This window comes from Saimiri boliviensis, chromosome 1 (genome assembly GCF_048565385.1).
Source record: "Saimiri boliviensis isolate mSaiBol1 chromosome 1, mSaiBol1.pri, whole genome shotgun sequence".
Lineage (NCBI taxonomy): Eukaryota > Metazoa > Chordata > Mammalia > Primates > Cebidae > Saimiri > Saimiri boliviensis.
Window position 1 is genome coordinate 254,332,993 of NC_133449.1, and position 24,733 is coordinate 254,357,725.

Genomic DNA, 24,733 nt, shown 5'->3' on the forward strand with positions numbered 1-24,733 from the left:
AACATGGAAGCATATTTGCTTCAGTTTTTTTTCATGTCAAGTTTGAGAAGGATTAAAATATCTGAGAAATTAAAATTCTTTCATGAGCCTTCTGTAGATATATTTTATAATTATCAGTTAAACAACATACGCCCTATGTAAGAGGGATAGTAGACACGAAAGGATTAAAGCAGGCTGCTGTCTTCAAATCTAGTGAAACTAGACATATGTGACAAGTAAAAGAAAAATTCAAATGACCTGGAATATATGACCTAGTTTTCTGGTACAAAAAACATCAAAGTGGTCCAAGGTTACAAAAATGGACACTGACAGATAAAGGCTTTGGCCTGAAGTCTTAGCAGGCAGAATAGCATGAACAATCATGTAAAGAGGAAAATACAGATTATTTTGAAAGTTGATAGTTCAGTAATAAGTTCCCTCCTTGTTCATCTTATAAAATTATTCTCAAAGTAACATAGAGCATTCTAGCATATTTTAATTCAGTTAGCTTTAATTCACGTTAGAGTTGAAAGATCTTTTTCTTCTTATGAGCAAATAATTCAGCATAATTTACCTATTAAAATATCACCATAGTCAGGTTGACAATAATACCAGGCAGATAGGTTAAGGCTTTTGAAAAAGATAGAAATCTGAATATTGGATATTAGTAAGTCCCAATAGTTACTTTAATGAAGGGAGGGAACCAGTGCAGAATTGGAATGCATGCTTGAGCAGATCCGATGTCCTTCAAATTCACGATAGCTCAGAAGAAATTAGGAATCTTACAGAGTCTGTACCAAGAAAATTGTCTTCGAGAGCCTTGATTTTCTCTGTCTGTTCAGGTCTGTGTTTCACAGTAGTACTATACAACATTAACTCTGATTTTTGCATGCTGGACAGATCTTAGAGTGTAAAAAGGAAAGAATCTGACTCCAACTTTCTTCTCTAAGCTTGTCTTTTTTCTATGTGTCCTCATGAAACCACATTTCAGTCTTACTGAACTTTGCTCCTCCTTCAAATCAGAGTCTCCGTTGCTTCTAAACCTTCCTACGTACATGCTGCTTCTTGCCTGGCAATGTCTACTCATTAATTAAGTCTCCAGTTTGATACTGCTTCCTCTAGGAAGTACCCTGGCTCTTTTAACTCTTGGTAAAGTGCTTTTCCTAAGTACCTGCATAGCCTCTGACCTCTCCCAATCCCATTAAAAAAAAAAAAAAAAAAAAAAAAAAAAAAAAAAAATCAGGGCTGGGCGCTGTGGCTCAAGCCTGTAATCCCAGCATTTTGGGAGGCCGAGGCTGGCAGATCTTAAGATCAGGAGTTCAAGATCAGCCTGGCCAATAGGATGAAACCCCATTTTTACAAAAAATACAAACATTAGCCAGGCGTGGTGGTGGCTGCCTATAGTCCCAGCTACTTGGGATGCTGAGGCAGGAGAATCGCTTGAACTGGGAGGCAGATGTTGCAGTGAGCTGAGATTGCACCACTACATTCCAGCCTGAGCAACACAGTGACACTCCATCTCAAAAAAAAAATAAAAATAAAAATAAAAAGTGACATTGCCCTATAGCTGCCTGCCTGCTGACTAAATCTCCTACTAGAGAAGAAAGGTACATGAGGGCTAGGAATTCTGTGGCTACAGCAATGAGTAACCACTTGTTGAACAAATGAGTTTTTTTAAAAAATGAACAAACAAATGAATGGGCGATTCTGTGTTATTATTTAAAAAGGAGCCGGGCGCGGTGGCTCAAGCCTGTAATCCCAGCACTTTGGGAGGCCGAGGCGGGTGGATCACGAGGTCAAGAGACCGAGACCATCATGGTCAACATGGTAAAACCCCGTCTCTACTAAAAATACAAAAAAATTAGCTGGGCATGGTGGTGCGTGCCTGTAATCCCAGCTACTCAGGAGGCTGAGGCAGGAGAATTGCCTGAGCCCAGGAGGTGGAGGTTGTGGTGAGCCGAGATCGCGCCATTGCACTCCAGCCTGGGTAACAAGAGCGAAACTCAGTCTCAAAAAAAAAAAAAAGGAATTTTTAGGTTAAGGAAAATTTGAGTGGAAAATCTTTAGTTTTTTTTTTTTTTTTTTTTTTTTTTTAGATGGAGTCTCACTCTGTTGCCCAGGCTGGAGTGCAGTGGCGTCATCTTGGCTCACTGCAACCTCCACCTACCGAGTTCAAGTGATTCTCCTGCCTCAGCCTCCCAAGTAGCTGAGACAGCAGGCCTGTGCCACCACACCTGGCTAATTTTTGTATTTTTAGTAGGGGGTTTTGCCATGTTGGACAGGCTGGTCTTGAACACCTGACCTCAGGTGATCTGCCCACCTCAGCCTCCCCAAGAAAATCCCTATTTCTGTTCTTACTGGGGAGCATGTATTTTTGCTTGTTTGATCCAAGTAAACGTAAAAAAAAAAAAAAAAAAAAAAAAAAAAAAACAAAGTGATCAAGTTGAGAGGAAAGCATCATACATACCGTGACTGTTGTGGTGGTGTGTCATCTGTTGTGACTCAATCTCTGCATATCTATTATGCATCAAGCTGGCATTTTTTTTTCTCAAACAAAAGCTTAAAATGTAAATGTAGAGAACAAAATGGCATCTTATAGCAAGAAACTACCATAGGAAATGTGCCTCTGCCCCTTGGCATTCATTAATCAATTCCTATTAATTATAGTAAATTTTGCAACATCTACTATGTGTAAGGCTTTCCAAAGATTATCTAATTTCATCCGCAAAAGAAGCTGGAGATTATCTTTTTTTTTTTTTTTGAGATGGCGTCTTGCTTTGTCACCCAGCTGGAGTGCAGTGGTGTGATCTTGGCTTACTGCAACCTCTGCCTCTCAGGTTCAAGTGATTCTCTTGCCTCAGCCTCCTAAATAGCTGGAATTATAGGCATGTACCACCACAGCCAGTTAAGCTTTGCATTTTTTAAGTAGAGACAGTGTTTCATCATGTTGGCCAGGCTGGTCTGGAACTCCTGACCTCAAGTGATCCACCCTCCTTGGCCTCCCAAAGTGCTGGGATTGCAGGTGTGAGCCACTGCACCAGGCCGCCGGAGATAATCTTATCTCCATTTTACAGATGGAATCACTGAGACACAGAGAGATGAGTGACTTGCTCATGTTCACATAGTGAAAACCAAGTTCTGAAGCCCAGGTTCTTAATCCTTAGGCCAACGTCCTTCCTTTTAGCTGCAGGAGGCCTGGCACAGGGCCCAGACTGGGAAAATGATCTTAGCAGATGAGGTGGGTTCTAGAACTAGCATGGAGTAGAAAACAGGCACAGGAGGTCAGGCCACACTTACGTGAAGGGGTGTGTGGCTGTGTGACATATGAAAGGGCTGCAGACTGGACACCAGGCACAGCTGTCCTGTGAGGACACATCCACACTGTGAGGCCCAGGCTACATTGTCCTCAATGGCAGGTGGAAACAGGGTATGTTCAGACAATACCAAATGCAAATGCCAAATTCGGGTGATTCTATTACACACAGTTCCAACCATCCTCACCACAGCCCAAGAGAGGCTGGCTGAAAAACCAAAGAAAAATGTGACTGATCTAAAGTTTAACTGTTTTGTTCATCAGAGCCTTTGGCAGCTAAGCTGTAACAATTAGCCGTTTTCTCCCTGAGAAGACTGTTTTCCACCAACTAAGCACTCCCTGGACACTCTTCCCCTCACCTCCTACCACCCTATCTAAGAATTCAGGATTTGCTAACCTTACAGCTCAGGAGGGGTTAGAACATCACCTCCACCTCTATGGAAACTGCAGCTCTTCTAGGTTAATCAGAAAGAAGAAAAAAAGTAAGCATCTGTGCAGTTGTGTGCCACTTAACAAGAAGAATGTGAGAGCATGTGTGAAATTCCCTGAAAGATACAAATAAATACATCTCTAACAGTATTATGCTATCTTAAACTCTTAACACAGGCAATAGAAAATAGTGGAAAACCAGACCATTTTGGTAATGCTTGAAGAACAAGGGTTTCCTCATCATATACGACTCATTTCTTAAATATTGTGAACCACATTAGTAAGTAGGTTACAGGTCATGGTGGTGACTACAGAGAAGTCACTAGCCTCTGCTTACCACCTTTATTGGAAACATTTCCAGCAGACTCTCCTCCTTATTTACACTCTAAGGCTTCGGTGAAATCCTAGTTCCTGTCTACCCATCCCGATAAGAAGAGGCTATGACGTCACCAATGGCTATTCCAAGAAAATCGTTAACATTCTGAAATTAATCAGTCAGCGAGATGAGGGAGGCTGTTATATATCTCTATAAAATTTTATGTGCAGGAACAGACACACCAGAAGAGACTGTTACCAAAGCGGGAAATAGGATATGTTGGTGAATATACCTTTTGAAGTACGGTGAAACCTCTTTGAAGTAATGGATTTAATTTAATCCCAACCAGACAAAAGAGTTGCATGAACAGGCATGTGTGCTGATTCTCAAAACAAAACAAAATCCCAAGATATAAACTTTTCTTTTCCTCCAGTGAAACTGGGAATTCTTCCAAGACTATTTTAAATAACACTTACTGTTCAATTATCTTGTGGGAAAATAGTGATTATGTAGACTTCTAAAACATAGTCAATTTGCCTACCTCTAGTGGAATTCAAAATACTTTGTTTAGTTAGTAAGCGGTATTTATGGTGGTGTAGGTAGGACAGTTTGAAACCCACAATCTAGGGACTGTTATAAATATCTTCCTTTGGTCTGTGAGTCTGTAAATTCTCCAAGTGCTTCTTCAATACTAGAGATTTTACCAGCGATTACTGACAGAGGTGTACTTAAAATAGTAGGGCAACGCATTTTGTTTTATTCAATTTTATAATGAATGTTTATTGCGCTCTTAGGGACTGAAATGCTACACAACTCCAGGGGACACCATTCCTTGAACGGTGTGTTCAGGCCTTGGGTAGGATACAGTCCTATCCGTGGTGGCCAGACCTATTATGTGCCAAACCTCCTTCAGGTACTGAGGAGATACTAGTGAATAAATCAGTTAAAAAGTTCTAGCCTGTGGAGCCTCCATTCTAGTGAGAGAAAATAGACAATACATGTCATAAGTAAATAAAACATACAGTTTTAGTGATCAGTGCTTTGGAAGAAAAACAGCAAGCTGGAGTTAAGAGTGAGGTGGAGAGCAGTATAATCTTTATTGGAACGGTCAGGGAAGGCCTCACTGAGAAGGTAATATTTAAGACTTGAAGGAGGTTAGAGAATGAACCTTAAGACTCCAGAGGAAGTGTAGTCCAGGCTGTGGGAACAGCGACTGCAAAAGCCCTGAGGCTGGAACAGAATGAGTGAGGGTGAAGTGGAAGGAGACGGTAGTCCTACTGGTAATGATAGATCATGTAGTGACTTGCATGTAATTATTAATAGAAGGCCTCAGCTTTCTGACTGAGGGAAATGAGAATGCCACTGGAGTGTTTTGGGTACAGCAGTGATGTGATCTGGCATATTTTAGAAGAATTTTGAAGGCCACGCTGTTGGGAATGATTGTATTGGAGCACAGGTGAGTCAGGTAAAGTGCTTAGAAGGCAACTGCAATCACCCAGGCAACAGACGGTGGAGTGTTCACACAGGGCTGGCAGAAGGGAAAGTGGTAAGAGGTGGTCTTGTTTTAGATGTAGTGTGATGGTAGAGGCCACAGGACTCCTTGAGGAGTTTGTTGTTGAATGAATGCATGCATGCATGCATGCATGAATGAATGCATGCATGAATGAATAAGAGTCAAAGAGAGCCTAAAGATGTTTGGCGGAGAAACTAAAAGAAACTAGTCATCACCATCAGATTAAAGGGAGTGCTGTCAGTGGAGCAAGGTTTTGCGATGGGGGAAGCTCAAGAGATCATTGTGAGATATTTTCAGTTTGAGATCGATGAGCCATCCATCCAAGGGGATATTTTACTTTAGATTAGAAACTTACTGTATCTAATGATATCTACGTAGAGGTAAAAATTTTCAAAGCCTACAGTATATAAATATGAATATTGTTTCTTATATTGTTTAGTTTCAGGCATGGACAACACAAGGTGTGTGGTGAGTTCTAAATGGTACCTGCTTTCTGCTGGTAAAGGTGTAATGAGTTTGTGATGGAAAGAATTCACCCGTGAAGGCTGCACATCTCTGAGAAGAAAGAAGATGGGTAAAGAGAGTCATTTCGCTTTTTAGGTCTTAGTTGGAAATACTGCTATTATAAATCTAATAGTTAAATTCTTTGGGATATACTGAAAGGCAATTTTGGTATTTAGGCCTCATTACGCTGCTTCAGACTTCTTAGGCTTCCACGTTGTTTCCTCAATTAATGGGATGGCTAAACCCACAACGTCTTTCCATTTCGTGATAAAGAGTACACCAACTTCACTATTGTTAAAACATCTTAAGCTTACTGTTCTGCCTCATAAAAAGTCCAAAAGTTAGCTTTGGCACTAGAAGAAAAATGATCAATAAAAAGTGATTATATTACTTCTTCTCATCCAACATGCAGTTTTCCTGAAGTTGCAATCAAAAGCTAAAATATTAACCCTCAAGCCTCGTGATGCTACAATTTCCTATTCTTGGCTGTTGCAGGGAGAGAGGAGGATAATTCTAAGACCACCACATTTTGCAAATCAAAGCTCATGAGCTAGTACCTTTCAACCAGGTGCTTTGGCAGATGGACATTTCATCAATGATAAAAACTGGAATAGCAGCATTTGTAAACTGCTTACAGCTTATAAAGCACTTTTATGTGCATTATCTCCTTTGATCCTATAAACACTCTGTGAGGTCAAGTGTGTAACTCTTTATGCTTTCATTTAAAGAAACTGACTCTAAGGGTCTAAGTGAAAGCAAAGCCTACATAGTATACCCCTGTCCTTTTGTTCAAACTTGCTGGTTCATTTTACCACATTAGGTTTCCTTAGAACTCTTCTAGAGAAGCACTGTTTGCTTTCCCATGATATGGGGCATAACAAATTAATAAGGAGTTTCCACCTGTGCCACTTAGCATTCCCTAGATCCTTCTTGAGATGGAGTTAGATGGAAGGAAATGTCGTAGACAACCAGACATTAGGAAGGTGTGTGTGTAAGTCCCAATCACCTTTGTAAATGAGCTTTATACCAGAAACGGATATTCACACGTCATCACAGAGAAAAGCTTAAAATTGTAAGACTTGCTGGTGAAGCATGGAGGATTTGTATAGATCGTTAAAGTACCGCAGACATTTTGGAACAACATACCTGTCCCAGGTGCAAGTCACAAACAATGGGTACATATGTATTCACATGTTTGCAGGTGCACACACAAACTTGTTTCTAGAGTGAAGGAATGAAGGAGCAAATCAGGGGATACTTAAAGTGTCCTTCCTACTATAGATTTTTTTTTTTTTTGAGATGGAGTCTCACTCTGTCACCCCAGCTGGAGTGCAGTGCTGTGATTTCAGCTCACTGCAACCTCTGCCTCTGGGAAGTTGTCAATATTGATATGAGACACGCCACTCTGGATATCTGTATTAATAGTGTTGAGTGATGGCTTAATTGTACAGCAATAGCCTAATAACTATTTACAAACATTTTACTAATAAGTATTTCAAAGTTAAACCTTTACAGAATCAAACACTGGACTTAGTTATTAGTAAAAAATAAAATTGAATGGAAGGATAAAAAGAATATATATATATATATGTTATGAATTAAAAATAAAAGCAGAGCCAGGTGCAGTGGCTCTTGCCTGTAATCCCAGCAGTTTGAGAGGCTGAGGTGGGATCACTTGAGGCCAGGAGTTCGAGACCAGCCTGGCCAACATGGTGAAACCCCATCTCTACTACAAATATAAAAATTAGCTGGGCACGGTGGCAAATGCCTGTAATTCTAGCTACTTGGGAGGCTGAGGCATGAGAATGCTTGAACCCGGAGGCAGAGGTTGCAGTCAGCCGAGACTGAGCCACCATATTCCAGCCTGGGTGACAGAGTGAGACTCTGTCTCAAAATAAATAAAATAAAATAAAATAAAATAAAATAAAATAAAATAAAAATAAAAGCACACTCTGTGAATAAATGAAGTTGGCATGTTAAATGGCACTTTCAGGACAACCTAATGGCAAGAGAATTTTGTCTTTGAAAAGAGACAGAAAGGATGATAATTGACTAATATTTGAAAGGCTATATAATAACAGACAAAGACATGATTATTTTGGAAAGGGGACTGGAATAGCATTGTTGGCCAAGAAGAAGAAGAAATGGACTGAAGCTAATCCAGTATGCATGGAAGCCAATCCATGAAGATGAAGATTGGTTGACGGGATGGGAAGAGGTAGGGAGGACCCACTTATAAAAATCTGATTTTCTTTCTCGAACTTTTTACAAAGTACTAATGAGAATACCTCACCTATGCACATTGCTTTCCTTTTTGAAAGGTTTTACTTTTTGTTTTTCTTTTTTTAGATGGAGTCTTGCTCTGTCACCCAGGCTGGAGTATAGTGGCTTGATCTCGGCTCACTGCAAGCTTCACCTCCCGGGTTTAAGCGATTCTCTTGCCTCAGCCTCCTGAGTAGCTGGGATTACAGGCGCCCATCATGACACCCAGCTAATTTTTTAGATTTTTGGTAGAGACAGGGTTTCACCATGTTGGCCAGGCTGGTCTCGATCTCCTGACCTCAAGTGATCCACCTGCCTTGGCCTCCCAAAGTGCTGGGATTACAGACGTGAGCCACCACACCTGGCACTGAAGTACTTCACTTTTATTCTCACACAAGGTGCTCATAACATTTCAATTTGGTAAGGATGGCATGCTTTCTGTTCCAGAGAAGTTGTATGACTTTCTTAAAGACACTCAGGGAGTAGTGAGGAAGCTGAGGGTAAAACCTTTGTGCTCCAGCTCCTGAGTATATTAATAGGAGAAATTCTTGTTTATGAAAGGCTGAAAAGATGGATGATAACTATCATCGTTGCCCAGGAAACACTTGATGGTAAAACCTATGATGTTAGAAATTCTGTAACAGAATTTTCCATTCAAGATCCTGTAAGTTTCTCTTACTTCATCAAGTTATGTGAAAATAAAATTTAAATATTATTTATAAATGCCAATTACATCCTGTCACTCTCCTCCTTGGATACTTATAAAAATATGTACATTTGGAACATTTTATCTCATTTTGCATTAGCTTCCCCTATCTTTGTTATTTATCAGCTCTGTAATCTTAGGTTAATTACTTAATGAGTCTCACTCCTCTCATTTGTAAAGGGGGTAATAATTTTGCTAAGCTCCTAGAGTCATTATGGGTATTACATGTTTGGCAAAGAAAGAGTACTCAATAAATATCAGGTGTTGTTATTTCCAAAGTATCATGTGACATAATCTTTGATGTCTGTTATGGAATTAAACATATTCTCTTATTTTTTAATTTAAAGTTCTCTCATAGGCACATCTGTGGACAACAATGGTATATTTATTACACACATAGGGCTTTATTAAAATTGTTCTCAATTAAAAAGTTAAAACTAAAAGTTCATATATAGGTGGATTTTATTTTCCTATGACACATGCTCTTTACATTTCTCCTTTCTTTTTAAGGAAAAAGAATGCACTTGTCGTTGCTAGAATGGCTACACCTGGAAATACCCTAATTCCCAGTCAGTTCTCGTCACACAAGTGATTGCAGGTTTCTCTAGTTTTTGAGTCATGTAATGAGCTCAGATTTTTCTTGCAACAGGCCTTAGGATTAGACAAATAGAGTGCGTATCACCACAAACTCCAGGAAATGATTTTAAACATATCTCAATCCTTTGTAGATTGTTTGTGATAAGAATTGCATCATCCACACTGGAACATCCGGTGTGTAAAGTGAGGGCTCTGAAGCAGGATGGCCCTCCGCCTACACCAAAAAGAGAACCAACCGCAACATTACTGACAGCCAGAGGGCTGCTCAGGTACTCTGCTTGGGAGGCCGGCTTGCTTTAAAATTATCCAGCTCACTTGAGACTGTTAAAGAGTCTCCAGAATTGTCAAGGCCATATCACCACTGTTTCTAGAGTTGAAGTTCATAGTGCAATAAAAATCTCACAAATGAAACTAGCACAAGAGTTAAGATGAGTTTGTTACAATCTGGTAGATCCTGGTGTAAATATGCCTATAAATTCTTAGAAACATGGTTCACATGAAAGAGCTAAAATTGTACTTTAAAAATAACAGTGTGATTTAAGGATACTCAGACTGGAGCCTTCAATGAGTTGTCTGAGGGAAAGATGTGAAGTCAGGGCTTAGATAGACAGATTATAAAGAAAGTCAAAGTAAGCAGAAGAAAAAGGTACCAAGGCTGGGTGTGGTGGCTCACGCCTGTAATCCAAGCACTTTGGAGGCCAAGGCGGGCGGATCACCTGAGGTTGGGAGTTCAAGACCAGCCTGACCAACCTGGTGAAACCCCATCTTTTTATTTAAAAAGAAAAAAATTAAACAAAAAAGAAAAAGGTACCAAAATGACAGCTTCAGAATAAGCAGTAGGGGAATAAAGAAAACAAAATTTTGTGTGTGTGTGTGTGTGTGTGTGTGTGTGTGTGTTTATGTGTGTGGTGTGAACACATGTGCATGCACGTACTATATGATAAATCCATGGAAAAAGGACTCAATGATTTGTTAAGGGAATTCACGGTCATACCACTTTCTGTGCCCAAAGCTAACTTGATTAGTATCAGAAGGAAAGTTAATGTTTAAACAGTCCTTCCCACATCTGCTACTTCCATAATGCCTATGCAATTGTCATAAATTAGGAGTAGAGAAGGGCACAGGGCCCATCGTCAAAACAAACAGGCAATGCTGGGTTCCAAGTTTCATATAATTTTCCTTGAGCTTGAGACTTGTGAAGACTGCTTGTCCTAATGTGGCCCCCTCCAGCACTGTCATGGGATAACCTACCCACCTGGATCCTGGCCACAGCCCTGCCCTCGGTGGCAAGGTACCTTGGCAGGGCTGGGCAAATGACAGAGGGCATGAGAAAACCTTGTCTCTCTAATGATCCAGGCCTTGGGAAGAAAATGAGCTCTCAATATTAAGTTAATACAGCTAGTGACACTAAAAGAAAACAAGGGGTTTACATTGAGTGCTGTCTTCTGTATTATTCAAAGTTGCCTATTCTGCATATAAATCTTCCCTCATTGACTCTGCTCCACACTCCTTAAGGCCAACAACTATGCTTTGCACTTTCTGCGCCTTACACAGTTTAGAAGATCATGCCCATGGTTTTGCCTCTCTTGTTTCTTTGCTTCGTAAGACCAGATCAATGAAAGGACTCAGACAGGCTTGCCTGGACAATTTTTGTTCTCTGTCCTTCCTATTTCTCACTTCCATATGGTTCAGCCCTTAAGGTCAGGCAGGTGCTGCCTCTTCCTCTTGCACGACGGGGTTTGCTTGTATCATCTGGCAGTTAGGCCTTGAGCCTACACTCAGTGCTACACCTTGCCAGAAAGCTCAATACTGGAGTTCAAAGCACCAGCCCAGCCGATAATAAACTTGCTCCTTGCTCCACAGACCTATTGTCCTGTGTTGGTACCTCTTTCAGGAATGTCATGAGAAGGTCAAGGCAGGATTTAGAAATGTCCAGTGTCGGCCGGGCGCGGTGGCTCAAGCCTGTAATCCCAGCACTTTGGGAGGCCGAGGCGGGTGGATCACGAGGTCAAGAGATCGAGACCATCCTGGTCAACACGGTGAAACCCCGTCTCTACTAAAAATACAAAAAAAAAAAAAATTAGCTGGGCATGGTGGCACGTGCCTGTAATCCCAGCTACTCAGGAGGCTGAGGCGGGAGAATTGCCTGAACCCAGGAGGCGGAGGTTGCGGTGAGCCGAGATCGCGCCATTGCACTCCAGCCTGGGTAACAAGAGCGAAACTCCGTTTCAAAAAAAAAAAAAAAAAAAAAGAAATGTCCAGTGTCCCTGTTCTTACCAGCACTAGAATCTCACTGTAAACTGCAAACAGACTTGTCTTTTAACAATGTCTTGGATACTTAGAGGGAATCCTGGATAGAGAAAAGAGATGCGGCTGCCTCTCACGTTCCCAGGACTCTTCCTGGTGGGATCCTCTTGACTCTGGGCTCCTTTCGGTCTTGTTTAACTTCCGACCTGCAGGTTGAGTTCCCTTACAATCCTTGAAAGGCTCATCACCTTCGATAATGTCTGTTACTGATGGTGGCTCTTTCTATTAGATTTCCTCTCCCCGGGAAAGCTGTTACTTAAAAGACTCACTTCAAACTCAACACCAGATGTCCTCAGCTAGGCCATGGCTATGAAGTAGAACAGTGGAGTTCTCTGAAGCTCCCTTTCAGCGCATACTTCCTAAGTCAGTCTACTGTAATTCACTTTGTATAGCACTTGGGATGAATCATTCAGAATTAGGACTTCCATTTAGCATTTAACAAATAATTATTGATCCCTTACTCTGTGCCAGATATCACTCTGGGTGCTGAGAACACAGCAGTCAACAAAACAGTGTCCCTGAACTCAGAGACACTGGCAGGAGACAGATAATGAGTATATAAACAAATATAGACCATTTAAGATAGTACTAACTGTTAGAAAATAAATCCCTCTGTAAGGCTAGAGTGACTCAGAGAGCAGTCGAGTGCTATATAGATAAGGCTCTTCTGAAAGGTCTATGAGGAGGAGACATTTGAGCTGAGACTGAAAGACGAAAACCAATCATATAAGTGATGATCTTGGGGAAGACTTCTAGGCAGGAGAAAAGAATGTACAAAAGCTTTGAAGCAGGAATAAGCTAGATATGTTCAAGGAACAGACAAAAGACATAGTCCGTGGAGCATAGAAAGCAAAGGAGAAGGGGTAAAAGATGGTAGTAGGAGAAATAGGCCGATACCCAATTACAGAGCATCCTTCAAGGAATTTTAATCTAGGGAGTGAGCTGTGATTGGTTTGTTTTTTGAGATGGAGTCTTGCTCTGTCGCCCAGGCTGGAGTGCAGTGGCATGATCTCAGCTCACTGTAACCTCTACCTCCCAGGTTCAAGCGATTCTCGTGCCTCAGCCTTCCAAGTTAATTGGGATTACAGGTGCCCACCACCACACCTGGCTAACTTTTGTATTTTTAGTAGAGATGGACTTTCGGCATGAAACTTCTGGCCTCAAGTGATCCACTTGCCTCAGCCTCCCAAAGTGCTGGGACTACAGACGTGAGCCACTGTTCCCAGCTGAGCTGTGTTTTGAACAGTTCACACTGGCTGGAGCAGAGAGCAGAATAAAGCTGGCAGGAAGGGAAGCCGAACGCAGGTCGAGAAGCTGCTGCAGGGGTGTCTGTAAGAGCTGTGTTGGCTTCCATCAGGTGGCAGCAGGAGAGACAGTGAGGAACGGCCAGGTATAATCAGTATTTTGGTGATAGGATTAACAGGACTGGCTCATGGATAAGATATAGGAGAGGAGGAAGAAGACGAGTCAAAGATCTTGGGCCTCGTTAGCTTATGCAAAAAATCAGATACTGTGTTCTCTCAGTTAAGTTTGGAATGTCTATGAGGCATTAAAGTGGAGGTGTTGAATGTGTGGTTTAATATAGCAGTCGGAGGAAAATAATTAGGGCTGAAATGTGGGTCATAGCTACTTCATCTGCTAGATTCCAAGGTCAAAATATACCGACCGTATCATCTTTCTAGCATCCTCATCGCTTTATGATTATCAAGGCATCATCTGATAATTGTTAGACATGCAACTCTCTCGTATCCCAAATGGTTACAGTAATTGCTAATCTTTGGTTTCCGACCAGATGTTCTATCCTTCCCAGATGACTGACAAACTGTCTCTACCTGCATTGCTTTCCAGGTCTCCTCACATTAGTTAATATCACCTCCAGCCTCTTCATCCCCACTGCTTAAAACCCAGCTCACGATTCACATCCTCCAAGATGTCTCTTGAGAAATGCCGCCCTCTCAGGGGATGATTTCATTTTGTTTCCTCATCAAACAGACAGATATGCCCCAACATGTGATCCTGAACCTTTATTTGAATTCAGTTGTTTAGAGTATCAAACAGAAGTTCACACAGAAAAAGGGTTATGAATTACAGTTATGGTTTTTCCTTTTTTTTTTTTTTTTTTTTTTGAGATAGGATCTCACTCTGTCACTCAGGCTGGCTTGCAGTGTTGCCGACATAGATCAACGCAGCCTCAAACTCCTGGGCTCAAGTCATCCACCCACCTCAGCTTCCCGAGTAGCTGGGACTGCAAGCATGCACCTCCACACCCAGCTGCTTCCTAGATTTTTAACAGAGATGAGGTCTCACTCTGTTGCCCAGGTGTTCTCTAACTCCGAGGATCAAGTGATCCTCCCACCTCAGTTTCCCAAAGTGCTGGGATTACAAGTGTGAGCCACTGCACTTGGCCATACATTATAGTTCTTTTTTTTTTTTTTTTTGAGATGGAGTTTCACTCTTGTTGCCCAGGCTGGAGTGCAATGGTGCGATCTCGGCTCACTGCAACCTCCACCTCCTGGGTTCAGGCAATTCTCCCACCTCAGCCTCCTGAGTAGCTGGGATTACAGGCACGGGCCACCATGCCCAGCTAATTTTTGTATTTTTAGTAGAGACGGGGGTTTCACCATGTTGACCAGGATGCTCTCGATCTCCTGACCTCGTGATCCACCTGCCTCAGCCTCCCAAAGTGCTGCAATTACAGGCTTGAACATTACAGTTCTTATTTGCTAAGCCAACAACAGCCTATTTAAGCACTGAACAGAGCTCTAGAGCCAGGAGCAGTGGCTCCTATAATCCCAGCACTTTAGGAGGCTGAGACGGGTGGATCACGAGGTCAGGAGTTCAAGACCAGCCTGGCCAAGATGTTGAAACCCTGTCCCTACTAAAAAGACAAAAATTAGCTGAGCATGGTAGCACTCACCTGTAATCCCAGCTACTCAGGAGGCTGAGGCAAGAGGATCGCTTGAACCCGGGAGGCAGGGGTTGCAGTGAGCCAAGACTGTGCCATTGCACTCCAGTCTGGGTGATAGAGTGAGACTCCGTCTCAAAAGAAAAGACCTCTAGAAAGCAGAGATTCAGAATCTGAAATTCCAGGGTGAGTGGGGATGGTCTGGAGCCCGCTGCTACAACAAGGAGATGACAGGTCCTCACGGCGGGACTCGTGTCCACAAGTGCGCGTTAACTCCGGCAGAACAGGAGCTGCAGCTCGTCTTCCCAATACACCTTTCCAATCACCTCATCTCTCGGGGTTCATTTGCATTATTATTATGTGAAACCGCATTTCCATCTCCATCGAGGTGGTTGTTTTTCACCTGGGTAGAACAGCCATGGTTTGAAAATGTAACCATGGCACAGCATGAAAAGACTGGGGGCACTTTGGGGCAAAAATGAAAGGTGTTAAAATGTCACCTTTGTACATTTTGCACTGATGTTGGTGAGGACCCTTTGCCACATGGAAGGGAGAAGGCTAATTTTAGAATGAAGCGAGTAGACAAAACCTTGCTAAAGAAAGAAATTAGGTAACAATTCTACCATTTAGAAATGACCCAGAGATAGCATTAATAACTAGGGGATGATTTACAAAGCTCAATGAATGTCAGTTTACATGATAAGAAATGAAGACAAATCAATCATCTATCTATCAGTCCACCTACCGATGTATTAAATGGTCAAAAGTGGTATTATAATTTGCTTTTTAATACTTGGAGAAAATTTTCTATCTAGGTTTTAAAAAATGAACCATTATACCATCCCATTAATGATCAGCCTGCATTGTCAACTCTCAAAGAAAGATTGTTCTTTTAAGGATATTTGAGGGCTACCCATTTATAGTACAGTCAGGCACCAGTTTGAAAAAGCAATTGAAGTCAAATATGAAATTTATTTTGTATTTTTATTGAAACCATAAAGAAGAGAATATTCTTACCAGTTGCCTTTTGGATTTATAAACTGCTGCACCGCGTAGCCAAACTGTTCACTTGAAGGACCGGAAAATATTTTTGCTTCTGGGAGACCCACATTGTATGCCAAGCAACAATTTAAAATGCCTGGTAAGAAAATATGAAACAGTACATATTTACAATTCATGAATATAAGTGTGTCAAATAATTCTCAAAGGCCACTTTGAAGGAAACTTGCTGAACCGAATAATTATTACTTATCAACCTTTCCCAAGTAAAAATAACGACTGCTTTTTAAGTACTTATTTGGTGGTCTGGCACCAAGCTAAATACTTTATATGCATGATTCATTATCTTATCAATCGTCATGGCAACCCTAGGAGATAGGTAATAACATTATCTTTGTTTTGCAGAGAATTTTGAGGTTCCAGAGGATAAGTGTATCTCACGGCTAGAAAGAGGTAAGGATGAAGGTAAAATCTGAACGCAAGACTTAAAACCATTAAATGACCTCTAAGTATTCTCAAGTAATTTGAGTTCTATTTGTCTTTCCCAAACCACAAGACTCTAAGCCACCCAAGAGCAGGGTCTGAAGGGTATCATCTACTTCTTCCGAATCACCATGAGTATCTTGACATGGACTCTATATGAAACATCTGTTGAAAAGGCATTGATGACTACATCAAAGGAGATAGAAAATCACAGCTCCCTGAAAATTGTATCATCTTCCTTCAGAAGGGATCATTATCATTTTTGAGGATGAAAATGTAAGGATTGGTGTATCTTTTTTATTCCAGTGGGAACTGTTGAAAGTGGTTTTGTTTTTGATGTTTCTTGCTGAATGATTGAGAAATGCTAATGATTTCAAAAAACAGAACATAGACCAAGGCAGACAATGCCTTGATAGACTCTTTTTTTTTGAAAGCTCTTATATCTGATGGAACGAGAATGAAGGAGAGGAATAAGCTAATCATGATTTTCTGTCTGGCACTGGCAGCATTCATGCTGCTAGCTCTTCATCCTACAGAAAGAAGCTTGTGTAGATATTAATGCTCTCCCTGGAGATGGGAATATGCTTCATGTTGCTTAAAATCAGTATTTACCTTTTCAGACACTGAAGACAGAATTGGACTCGACATCGAACACGTGCTTTCGCAAAGAAATGTCCTACTTCCTAGGCAGCACTGCACAGTATTTCATATGTCTACTGTTTTAGGCACTGAGAGGTCGGAAGCAACAGGTTTGCTCTTCCATTGTGCCTCTGCATTTCTCGCAGCAGACGCTGTAGAGTGCTCCATAAGGATAATGAAGTCAATGATGAAGCACTGGGGACTTAAAGTAGTTAATGTGCCTCTCTAAGTGCCAAAATCACTCTACCAGAGATTTGTCCATACAAGGAGTTCAGCTCTTTATTTCTTACTAATAATGTGCTGCCATGAAGAGAAATACAAATGCTCATTTTGAAATACTCTGTAGCAAAATCTACAAAGCCTAACATCTGCAAATTTCTCCTTAACATCTATTTTTCATATGCACATTGCTCCTTTTTATTTTTGAATAATAAAAGAATACAAAAGAAAGTAACATAGCAAATTAAGCAGAGAGCCAGAACTGGCATTCAGAATACTGGTGTTTTCAATCAACAATTTATCTTCACTCCATTGTGCAGAGCTCAATAAATGCTATTTGAATATGTTATCAATCATGGAACATACCAGCGTGGGGAGACGATGCCCAACTGCTTCCACTTTTAAAATACCTAATGCTGGAAAGGACATACGTGACTGTACATACAACGACCTCATTTTCTCCCATTCATTAGACCTGGGCAGAATACGTAATCGCAAGAAATCATGATGGAGTTCATTTTATCATTCAGCAGTTCAACTTTTATCCCATATATAGGCATACATGTGTCACTAGATACACATATATGTATATTATTAACAACTTATGTCTTGCCATTGAACTGAGAATAAAATCCAATTTCCTCACTGTGCATTCAAAGGTCCTTCATGACTGAGCCCTGGTGTGTCTTTCTGACCTCACTGCTCACCACCCTCCTCCTTCCTCCCTGTGTTCCAGCCACACTCACTTTCCTTCTGTTTTTTGGGCACATGCAGCTCATTCTGCTTATGTGCTTTGCAGCTGCCTGTTCCATTGCCTATAACATCCTCCCTCAACATGGCATGTAGGACTTTGCTCAAATAGGTCTTTGCTCTCCCTGGCCCATCTGTGTAGCAGCAACACCCTTCTTCATCATGTATCACTACTGGAGTATTATTATCCAAAATTATCTTATATATCCACATTATTTTCTGTCTGTCTCTGCCTACCAAAATGTAAGCTCCTTGAGAAATCAAACCGTGTTTCTTGTATTCACTCTTATTTTCTCGGCACCTAGGTTAATATTTGTTAAATAAAATGCATTTTAATTATTATATGTTCTTCAACGATGATTTGGAATATAGAGAAAACTAGAGAGAAAAATCATTCATAATCCTTTCATCCTACTGCAAGTGCAGTTAATTCAGATGTATTTTCTTCCAGTATTTTTCCTCTACTTAAATTATAATGTTTATTTCAACTTGCATTTGACTGTTTCTTAATGCTTATGTCTGCCTATGTCAGAATCATCCTGACTCGTTTGAGTGCCACAACGATCCTGTGAAACAGCAAAACCTAGCTATCATTAACAAATTACCAATAAGTAAATTTGAAAACTGAAACTCACGAAGGCTAAATGTCTTTCTTGCACAATGTCACCCACTCTGAGTCTAGGTTTGGCTCATCTTCTCAACGTTATTGTCCAGAATTTCTATTCATAAACAATCTGCTCATTTTTCCTCACAGAGCACGTCCTTCTTTATCATCATCCCTTCATTCCATTGATACCAAATCTCCTCTTAAAATACCTAATGCTGAAAAGGACTAAATCTCTTTTCTGCTACTTAAATCATTCCCTTTATACCTTGCCTCTTTTGATAAATCTGGACAATCTCAATTCTCTATACTTTTTCTCTTAATATTTATTTACAACTCAAATCTCTGTCATCCTTTCACACTTGGCATATGATATCTAAATAGCTCATAAAAATTTTATGGAAGTATTCTGTTTTATTCAACATCCCTATTCAACATCTATTTCTTCTTTGCAATCCCAGTGCCTATACCTTTTGATATCTGTCCTCATAGCTCAACTGAATCATATGGATAACGAGATCCATATTTAGTTCATCTTGTGTCCTTGCTCCCAACCATGCTCATGTGTCTATACATACTAAGAAAATGGTTCATTCCACAAATGTTGAATGAACAGCTTCTTTTTACCAGGCGTTTTTGAAGGTCCTGGGATACTGCAGATAAACAAAACTAAACTCTCCCTGCTCTCTTTGCATTTCCATTATGGTAATTTTACCTTAAAAATGGCATCAAAATGTATAAGCGTTAAAATAAAGAGTGGTAAAAAGAGCCTTGAGCTCAGTATTGAGAAGAGGGTAAATCTAAGTTCAAAGGTTTCACAGAGGAGGTGGCAATTAATCTGAATCTTGGAGAACAAATTGGAATTCACTACATCAAGAGGAAGGCAAAGCATATCCAGGGACTGGGAACACTGTGTTAAACAGGCATAGGGTGTGAAAGAGAAGAGCGTGGCAATGGTGAACAGTCTGGCGCAGAACGTCACAGGTTGCTTCATTAACATATACATTTCTAGTTCTCTGTTAGATGCAGTGAGACTTCAACTGACTTGGACTTTGCCAAGAGCCTATTATCACCCAGAGTATAAATCTTCCTTCTTTGTCCTCACGTGAAAGCCTGGGAAGGCAGCAATAGCACAGCAAACTCAACATATTCAACAAAGGTGACCTCATTAGACATGTGTTGACAGTAAGCAGGCCAAAGTATTCCAGTAAATCTCACCAAAGCTTACACCGAATACAAACATTTTATCTCATGCAGGGTTAGCTGGCTTCCTCTGTTTTCACAATAAAGAGCGGATAGAGTTTTATCCTAGATTATAAATGGCTGGTTGCCATTTTAATATTCATAGGTAAACCAGATAGTTAAGCACAAGTTAACTAACATACATTTCTTATTTTTCTTGGAGTCTGAGGCAGGAGGATAGCTTGAATCCAGGAGTGCAAGACCATCCTTAGCAGCACAATGAGACCTCATCTCTATAAAAAACAGATAATTGGGTGGGCATAGTGGTGCAGGCCTGCAGTCCCAGCTACTTGGGAGGCTGAGATGGGAGGATTACTTGAGTTCAGGAAGTCCAGGCTGCAGAGAGCCGTGATGATGCCACTGCACTCCAGACTGAGTGACAAAAACTCTGTCTCAAAATCAAACAAACAAAAATTTACAGAGCCTCCTTTCCTGAGGATGCCTGACCATCTCTGAAATAAGTTTTTTGGAAATAATAATTTAAGAATTAATTTTAGTAAACATGAAATTCATTCTGAAGCCTAATTTTTAAGTTATAATTCAAAAGAGAAATATATGATTGGGGATTGGATATAGTTCAGCTACTTTTGTTCTCAAAATGTAGTGAAGGCTGGGCATGGTGGCTCATACCTGGAATCTCAATGGGAGACTAGGGCAGGAGGATCATTTGAGCCCAGGAGTTCAAGGCTGCAGTGAGCTATGATTGTGTCACTGTACTTTAGCCTGGGCAACAGAGTGAGACCCTGTCTCAAAAGAAAAAAAAATGCAGCCAAACTGAGAAAGGAAAAAGTCTTTTAACAACAAGGGTATAAATAAATAAATATATAAAACAAAACATGTCATTTTCTATTCAATCACAAATATTTGACAAGGGAACTTTATTGATGTCTATGATACCAGTGTCAGAACTGAAGGATGCATTTTGTAGTAAAGAGTTGCAAAAAAGGGTCTAACTTTTGTGGTCAATGCAAATTTGAGTGTATCTATATAAACTGAACCAGCAGGGGGTGGGTTTCTAGAAGAGACTCATTGGCAAAAGGTGCCGAGGGACATACACAGAAGAAATTCAGGTTATGAGAAGAGAGTGAAGGCCAGAAGCAACAGGAAGACTTGGGAAAAGAGGGGTGGTTTTGATAGCCTCTCAGATTGCAATGTGGCCCATTCCTGAAGATGCATGCTGCACTTCTGAGGGGAACAATGTCTCCATTAAATATTGAACAAAAACATAAGCACTGCAAGGCCTGTCTCTATGAACTATGAGCACAGAGTGTCATTGCTTTAATAAGGTGGAGTACATTTCTCCCATGCCTAAGGGACTGGTCCTCAGTAGCTGCAGAAGGATTGACAGGGGAGAGGGCAGAGGACAGTGAGCAAGTGGGGCATGCCGAAGGCTGTGATTAGGATACAAGGGACACAATTAGAGTTTCTAGGAGAACCATGTTCAAGAGTCTGGGAGAATGTTCTCTTTTTTTTTTTTTTTTTTTTTTTTTTTTCCATGTTCAGCTAATGTTGTATTTTCGGTAGAAATGGGGTTTCTCCATATTGGTCAGGCTGGTCTCAAACTCCTGACCCCAGGTGATCCGCCCGCCTCAGCCTCCCAAAGTGCTGGGATTACAGGTGTGAGCCACCATTCCCAGCCCCCACTCTACTTTCTGTCTCTATGAATATGACTTTTCTAGGTACCTCATGTAAATGCAATCACACAATTTGTCTTTGGCTTATTTCACTTGGCATCATGTTTTCTTTTCTTTTTTTTTTTTTTCTTAACTAAAATGATGGCAACTGTTCTTAATAAATTTGATAAATAAGAATAACTTCATTTATCATCTGTCTGGTCTTGTATTAATTCTATTACAAATTTTAGGCAGTTATTACCTAATATATTTTAAATCTTAATTACAGTAAAAAACAATAAAACAACTGGATTTACAAAAAAGAAAAATCTTTTTATTTGGGATCTCTTTTCAATTCAAAGTTTAAGGTACTGTTTATACTTTTTTTTTTTTTTTTTAAAGAATAAAGAAGAGGAAGAAAGAGAAAGAGGAAGAAGGAGAGAGGATGGGGGTATTGCTTTATTGCCCGGGCTAGAATGCAGTCTAAATATGGGTATGCCTATAATTGTCCTTAATAATTGAGACATGAAAGAAAATGAGGGAAGAGAATAGCAAACAAGGAGCCAACCAAGATTTCGTTTAAACTTCTAAGTTGATATGATGTGGTACTGATAAGAGTGTATATTTTGTATATTTAAAGTGCAGAGTTCTATAAATGTTAATTACATTTACTTGTTCCAGATCTGAGTTCAAGTCCTGAATATCGTTGTTAATTTTCTGTCTCATTGATCTGTCTAATATTAATGTTGAAGTCTCCCACTATTATTATGTGGGAGTCTAAGTCTCTTTATAAGTCTTGTATGTCTGCGTATTCCTGTATTGGGTGCGTATATATTTAGGATCTTTAGCTCTTCTTGTTGTTGCATTGATCCTTTTATCATTATATAATGTCCTTCTTTGCTTCTTTTGATCTTTGTTGCTTAATTGTAACTTCTGCTTTTTATTTATTTATTTTAGCTCTCTGTTTGGTTGGTAAATCTTTCTCCATCCCTTGTTTGGAGTCTTTGTGTATCCTCGAATGTGAGATGGATCTGGATGCAGCATACTGATGGGTTTTAGTTTTTTATTCAAATTGCCTGTCTTTGGATTGGGGGATTTAGTCAATTTAAATTTAGAATTAATAATAATATATGTGAGTTTAATACTGCCATTAGCTGACTATTTTGTCCATTAGTTGATGTAAATTCTTCATTATATTGATGCTCTTTTTGATAATTTTTTTAGAAAGGCTGATACTGTTTGTTCCTTTCATATGTGTAGTGGTTCTTTCAGAAGCTCTTGTAAAGCAGGCCTGGTGGTGATGAAATCTCTGAGTGCTTGCTTATTCACAAAAAACTTTATTTTTCCTTCACATGTGAAGCTTAGTTTGGCTGGATGTGAAATTCTGGGTTGAAAGTTCTTTTCTTTAAGGATGTTGAATATTGGCCCCCACTCTCTTCTGGCTTGTAGGGTTTCTGCTGAGAGATCTGCTGTAAGTCTGATAGGCTTCCCTTTGTGGGTAACCTGACCTTTCTCTCTGGCTGCCCTTAGTATTTTCTCCTTCATTTCAACCCTGGTGAATCTGACGATTATGTGCCTTGGAGTTGCTCTTTTTGAGGAATATCTCTGTGGTGTTCTCTGTATTACCTGGAGTTGAATATTATCCTGCCTTACTAGGCTGGGAAAATTTTCCTGAATAATGTCCTGAAGCGTATTTTCCAGCTTGGATTCATTCTCTTCGTCACATTCAGGTACACCTATCAAGCGTAGATTAGGTCTTTTCACATAGTCCCATATTTCTTGGAGACTTTGCTCGTTCCTTTGTATCCTTTTTTCTCTAATCTTGTCTTCTTGTTTTATTTCATTGAGTTGGTCTTCGACCTCTGATATCCTTTCTTCTGCTTGATCAATTCGGCTGTTAAAACTTGTGCATACTTCACGAAGTTCTCGTATTGTGTTTTTCAGCTCCATCAATTCACTTATATTCCTCTCTAAATTGTGTATTCTTGTTAACATTTCGTCAAATCTTTTTTCAAAGTTCTTAGTTGCTTTAGATTGGGTTAAAACAAGTTCTTTTAATTCACAGAAGTTTCTCATTATCCACATTTTGAAGCCTGCTTCTGTAATTGGAACACACTCGTTCTCCATCAAGCCTTGTTCCGTTGCTGATGAGGAACTGTGATCCCCCGCTGAGGGAGAGGCGTTCTGATCTTGGGCATTCTCAGCCTTTTTTGGCCGTTTTCCTCCCTTCGTTATAAATTTATCCATCTGTGGTCTTTGAATTCACCGTCTTTGTAATTAGGTTTCTGAGTGGACGTCCAACTTACTGATTCTCAGCGCCGAAATCTGAGCAACCCACTGCACCGACCAAATCAGCGGCGTTAAGATTGATGGTGCTTTTCCGACTCTGCACCAAGAACCGTCGCTCCAAGGCGCCGGCAAAACCGCCTCGCCGGTCACAAGAGTCGCGCTGGCGACCCGTGGGGCTCCTCCGCTGGGAATCTCCTGGTGTGTGAGCAACAAGAATTCATGTGAAGGTGTGGCGTCCTCTCATTCTTTGCGCTTTCAGTGGGAGCTACAATCCCGAGCTGCTAGTGATCAGCCATCTTGGATCTCTCTGGGATAGAGAATGTTCTCTATCCTGAAGAATGAAAAAACAGTGTTTAGGCACTTGGGCTCTCCGTGTGTTTAAGTAGGGGGCTGGGCCACAGAAGTTCTATTTTGTTAATAACAGTTTTGTATATTATGACATCTCTCAGTCTTAGGTGGCCTAAGAAAACACACTTTATGTATATTAAACAGCTTTAATGATTTCTAGCAATCTAAAAAGATCAGTTCTTAATAACCCCATTAAAATTATCTGAATGTCCAAGATCAAGGGAGAGAATATGCAAATGGTAGCATACAAACTAGATGGAATTTTATCCTGCCATTCAAAATCAGCAATTGTGAAGACGATGAAAGTGCTTAGTGAAAATGACATACAAAAATGATATTCAGAATAGAAGAACAAGGTAAAAATATATGTGAATATTAACACAGCAAACAGTACAATTGTGTACTGTAGCAGCCACAGCTGCTGTCACACAAAAGTGAGCATGGATCCTGCTGCCACCACCCCAATGAAGAGCTTTGGCTAACACTACCCCTCAGAGTGTTGTGGACAATAGACCGTGAACACTTTGGCCCCTCCAGTGAGCAGATTCCTAAACTTGAAGGACCAGAGAACAAACCCAGGGGCCCAGTACCAGTTCCTCAGAGTTAGAGTATGCAGCCCAGGAGGGCAGGGCTGAGCCTTGGTCCTCTCTAATCACAGAAACAATGCCACTCAACTGAACCCACCTTACACCACAGTCAATGTAGCTGCTTTTAAA

General features: G+C 40.5%; 1 protein-coding gene across 2 annotated transcripts in view; it reads right to left on the reverse strand.

Moving 5' to 3' along the window:
- The window catches only part of ITGA2 (integrin subunit alpha 2), a 112,896-nt gene that overhangs the window by 55,507 nt on the left and 32,656 nt on the right, over positions 1–24,733 (reverse strand). For both annotated transcript variants that reach the window (XM_003925870.4, XM_074385986.1), the window contains one exon: positions 15,849–15,969. In XM_003925870.4, the coding sequence (XP_003925919.3) occupies positions 15,849–15,969 (121 nt within the window). The remainder of the gene's footprint in view (positions 1–15,848; positions 15,970–24,733) is intronic.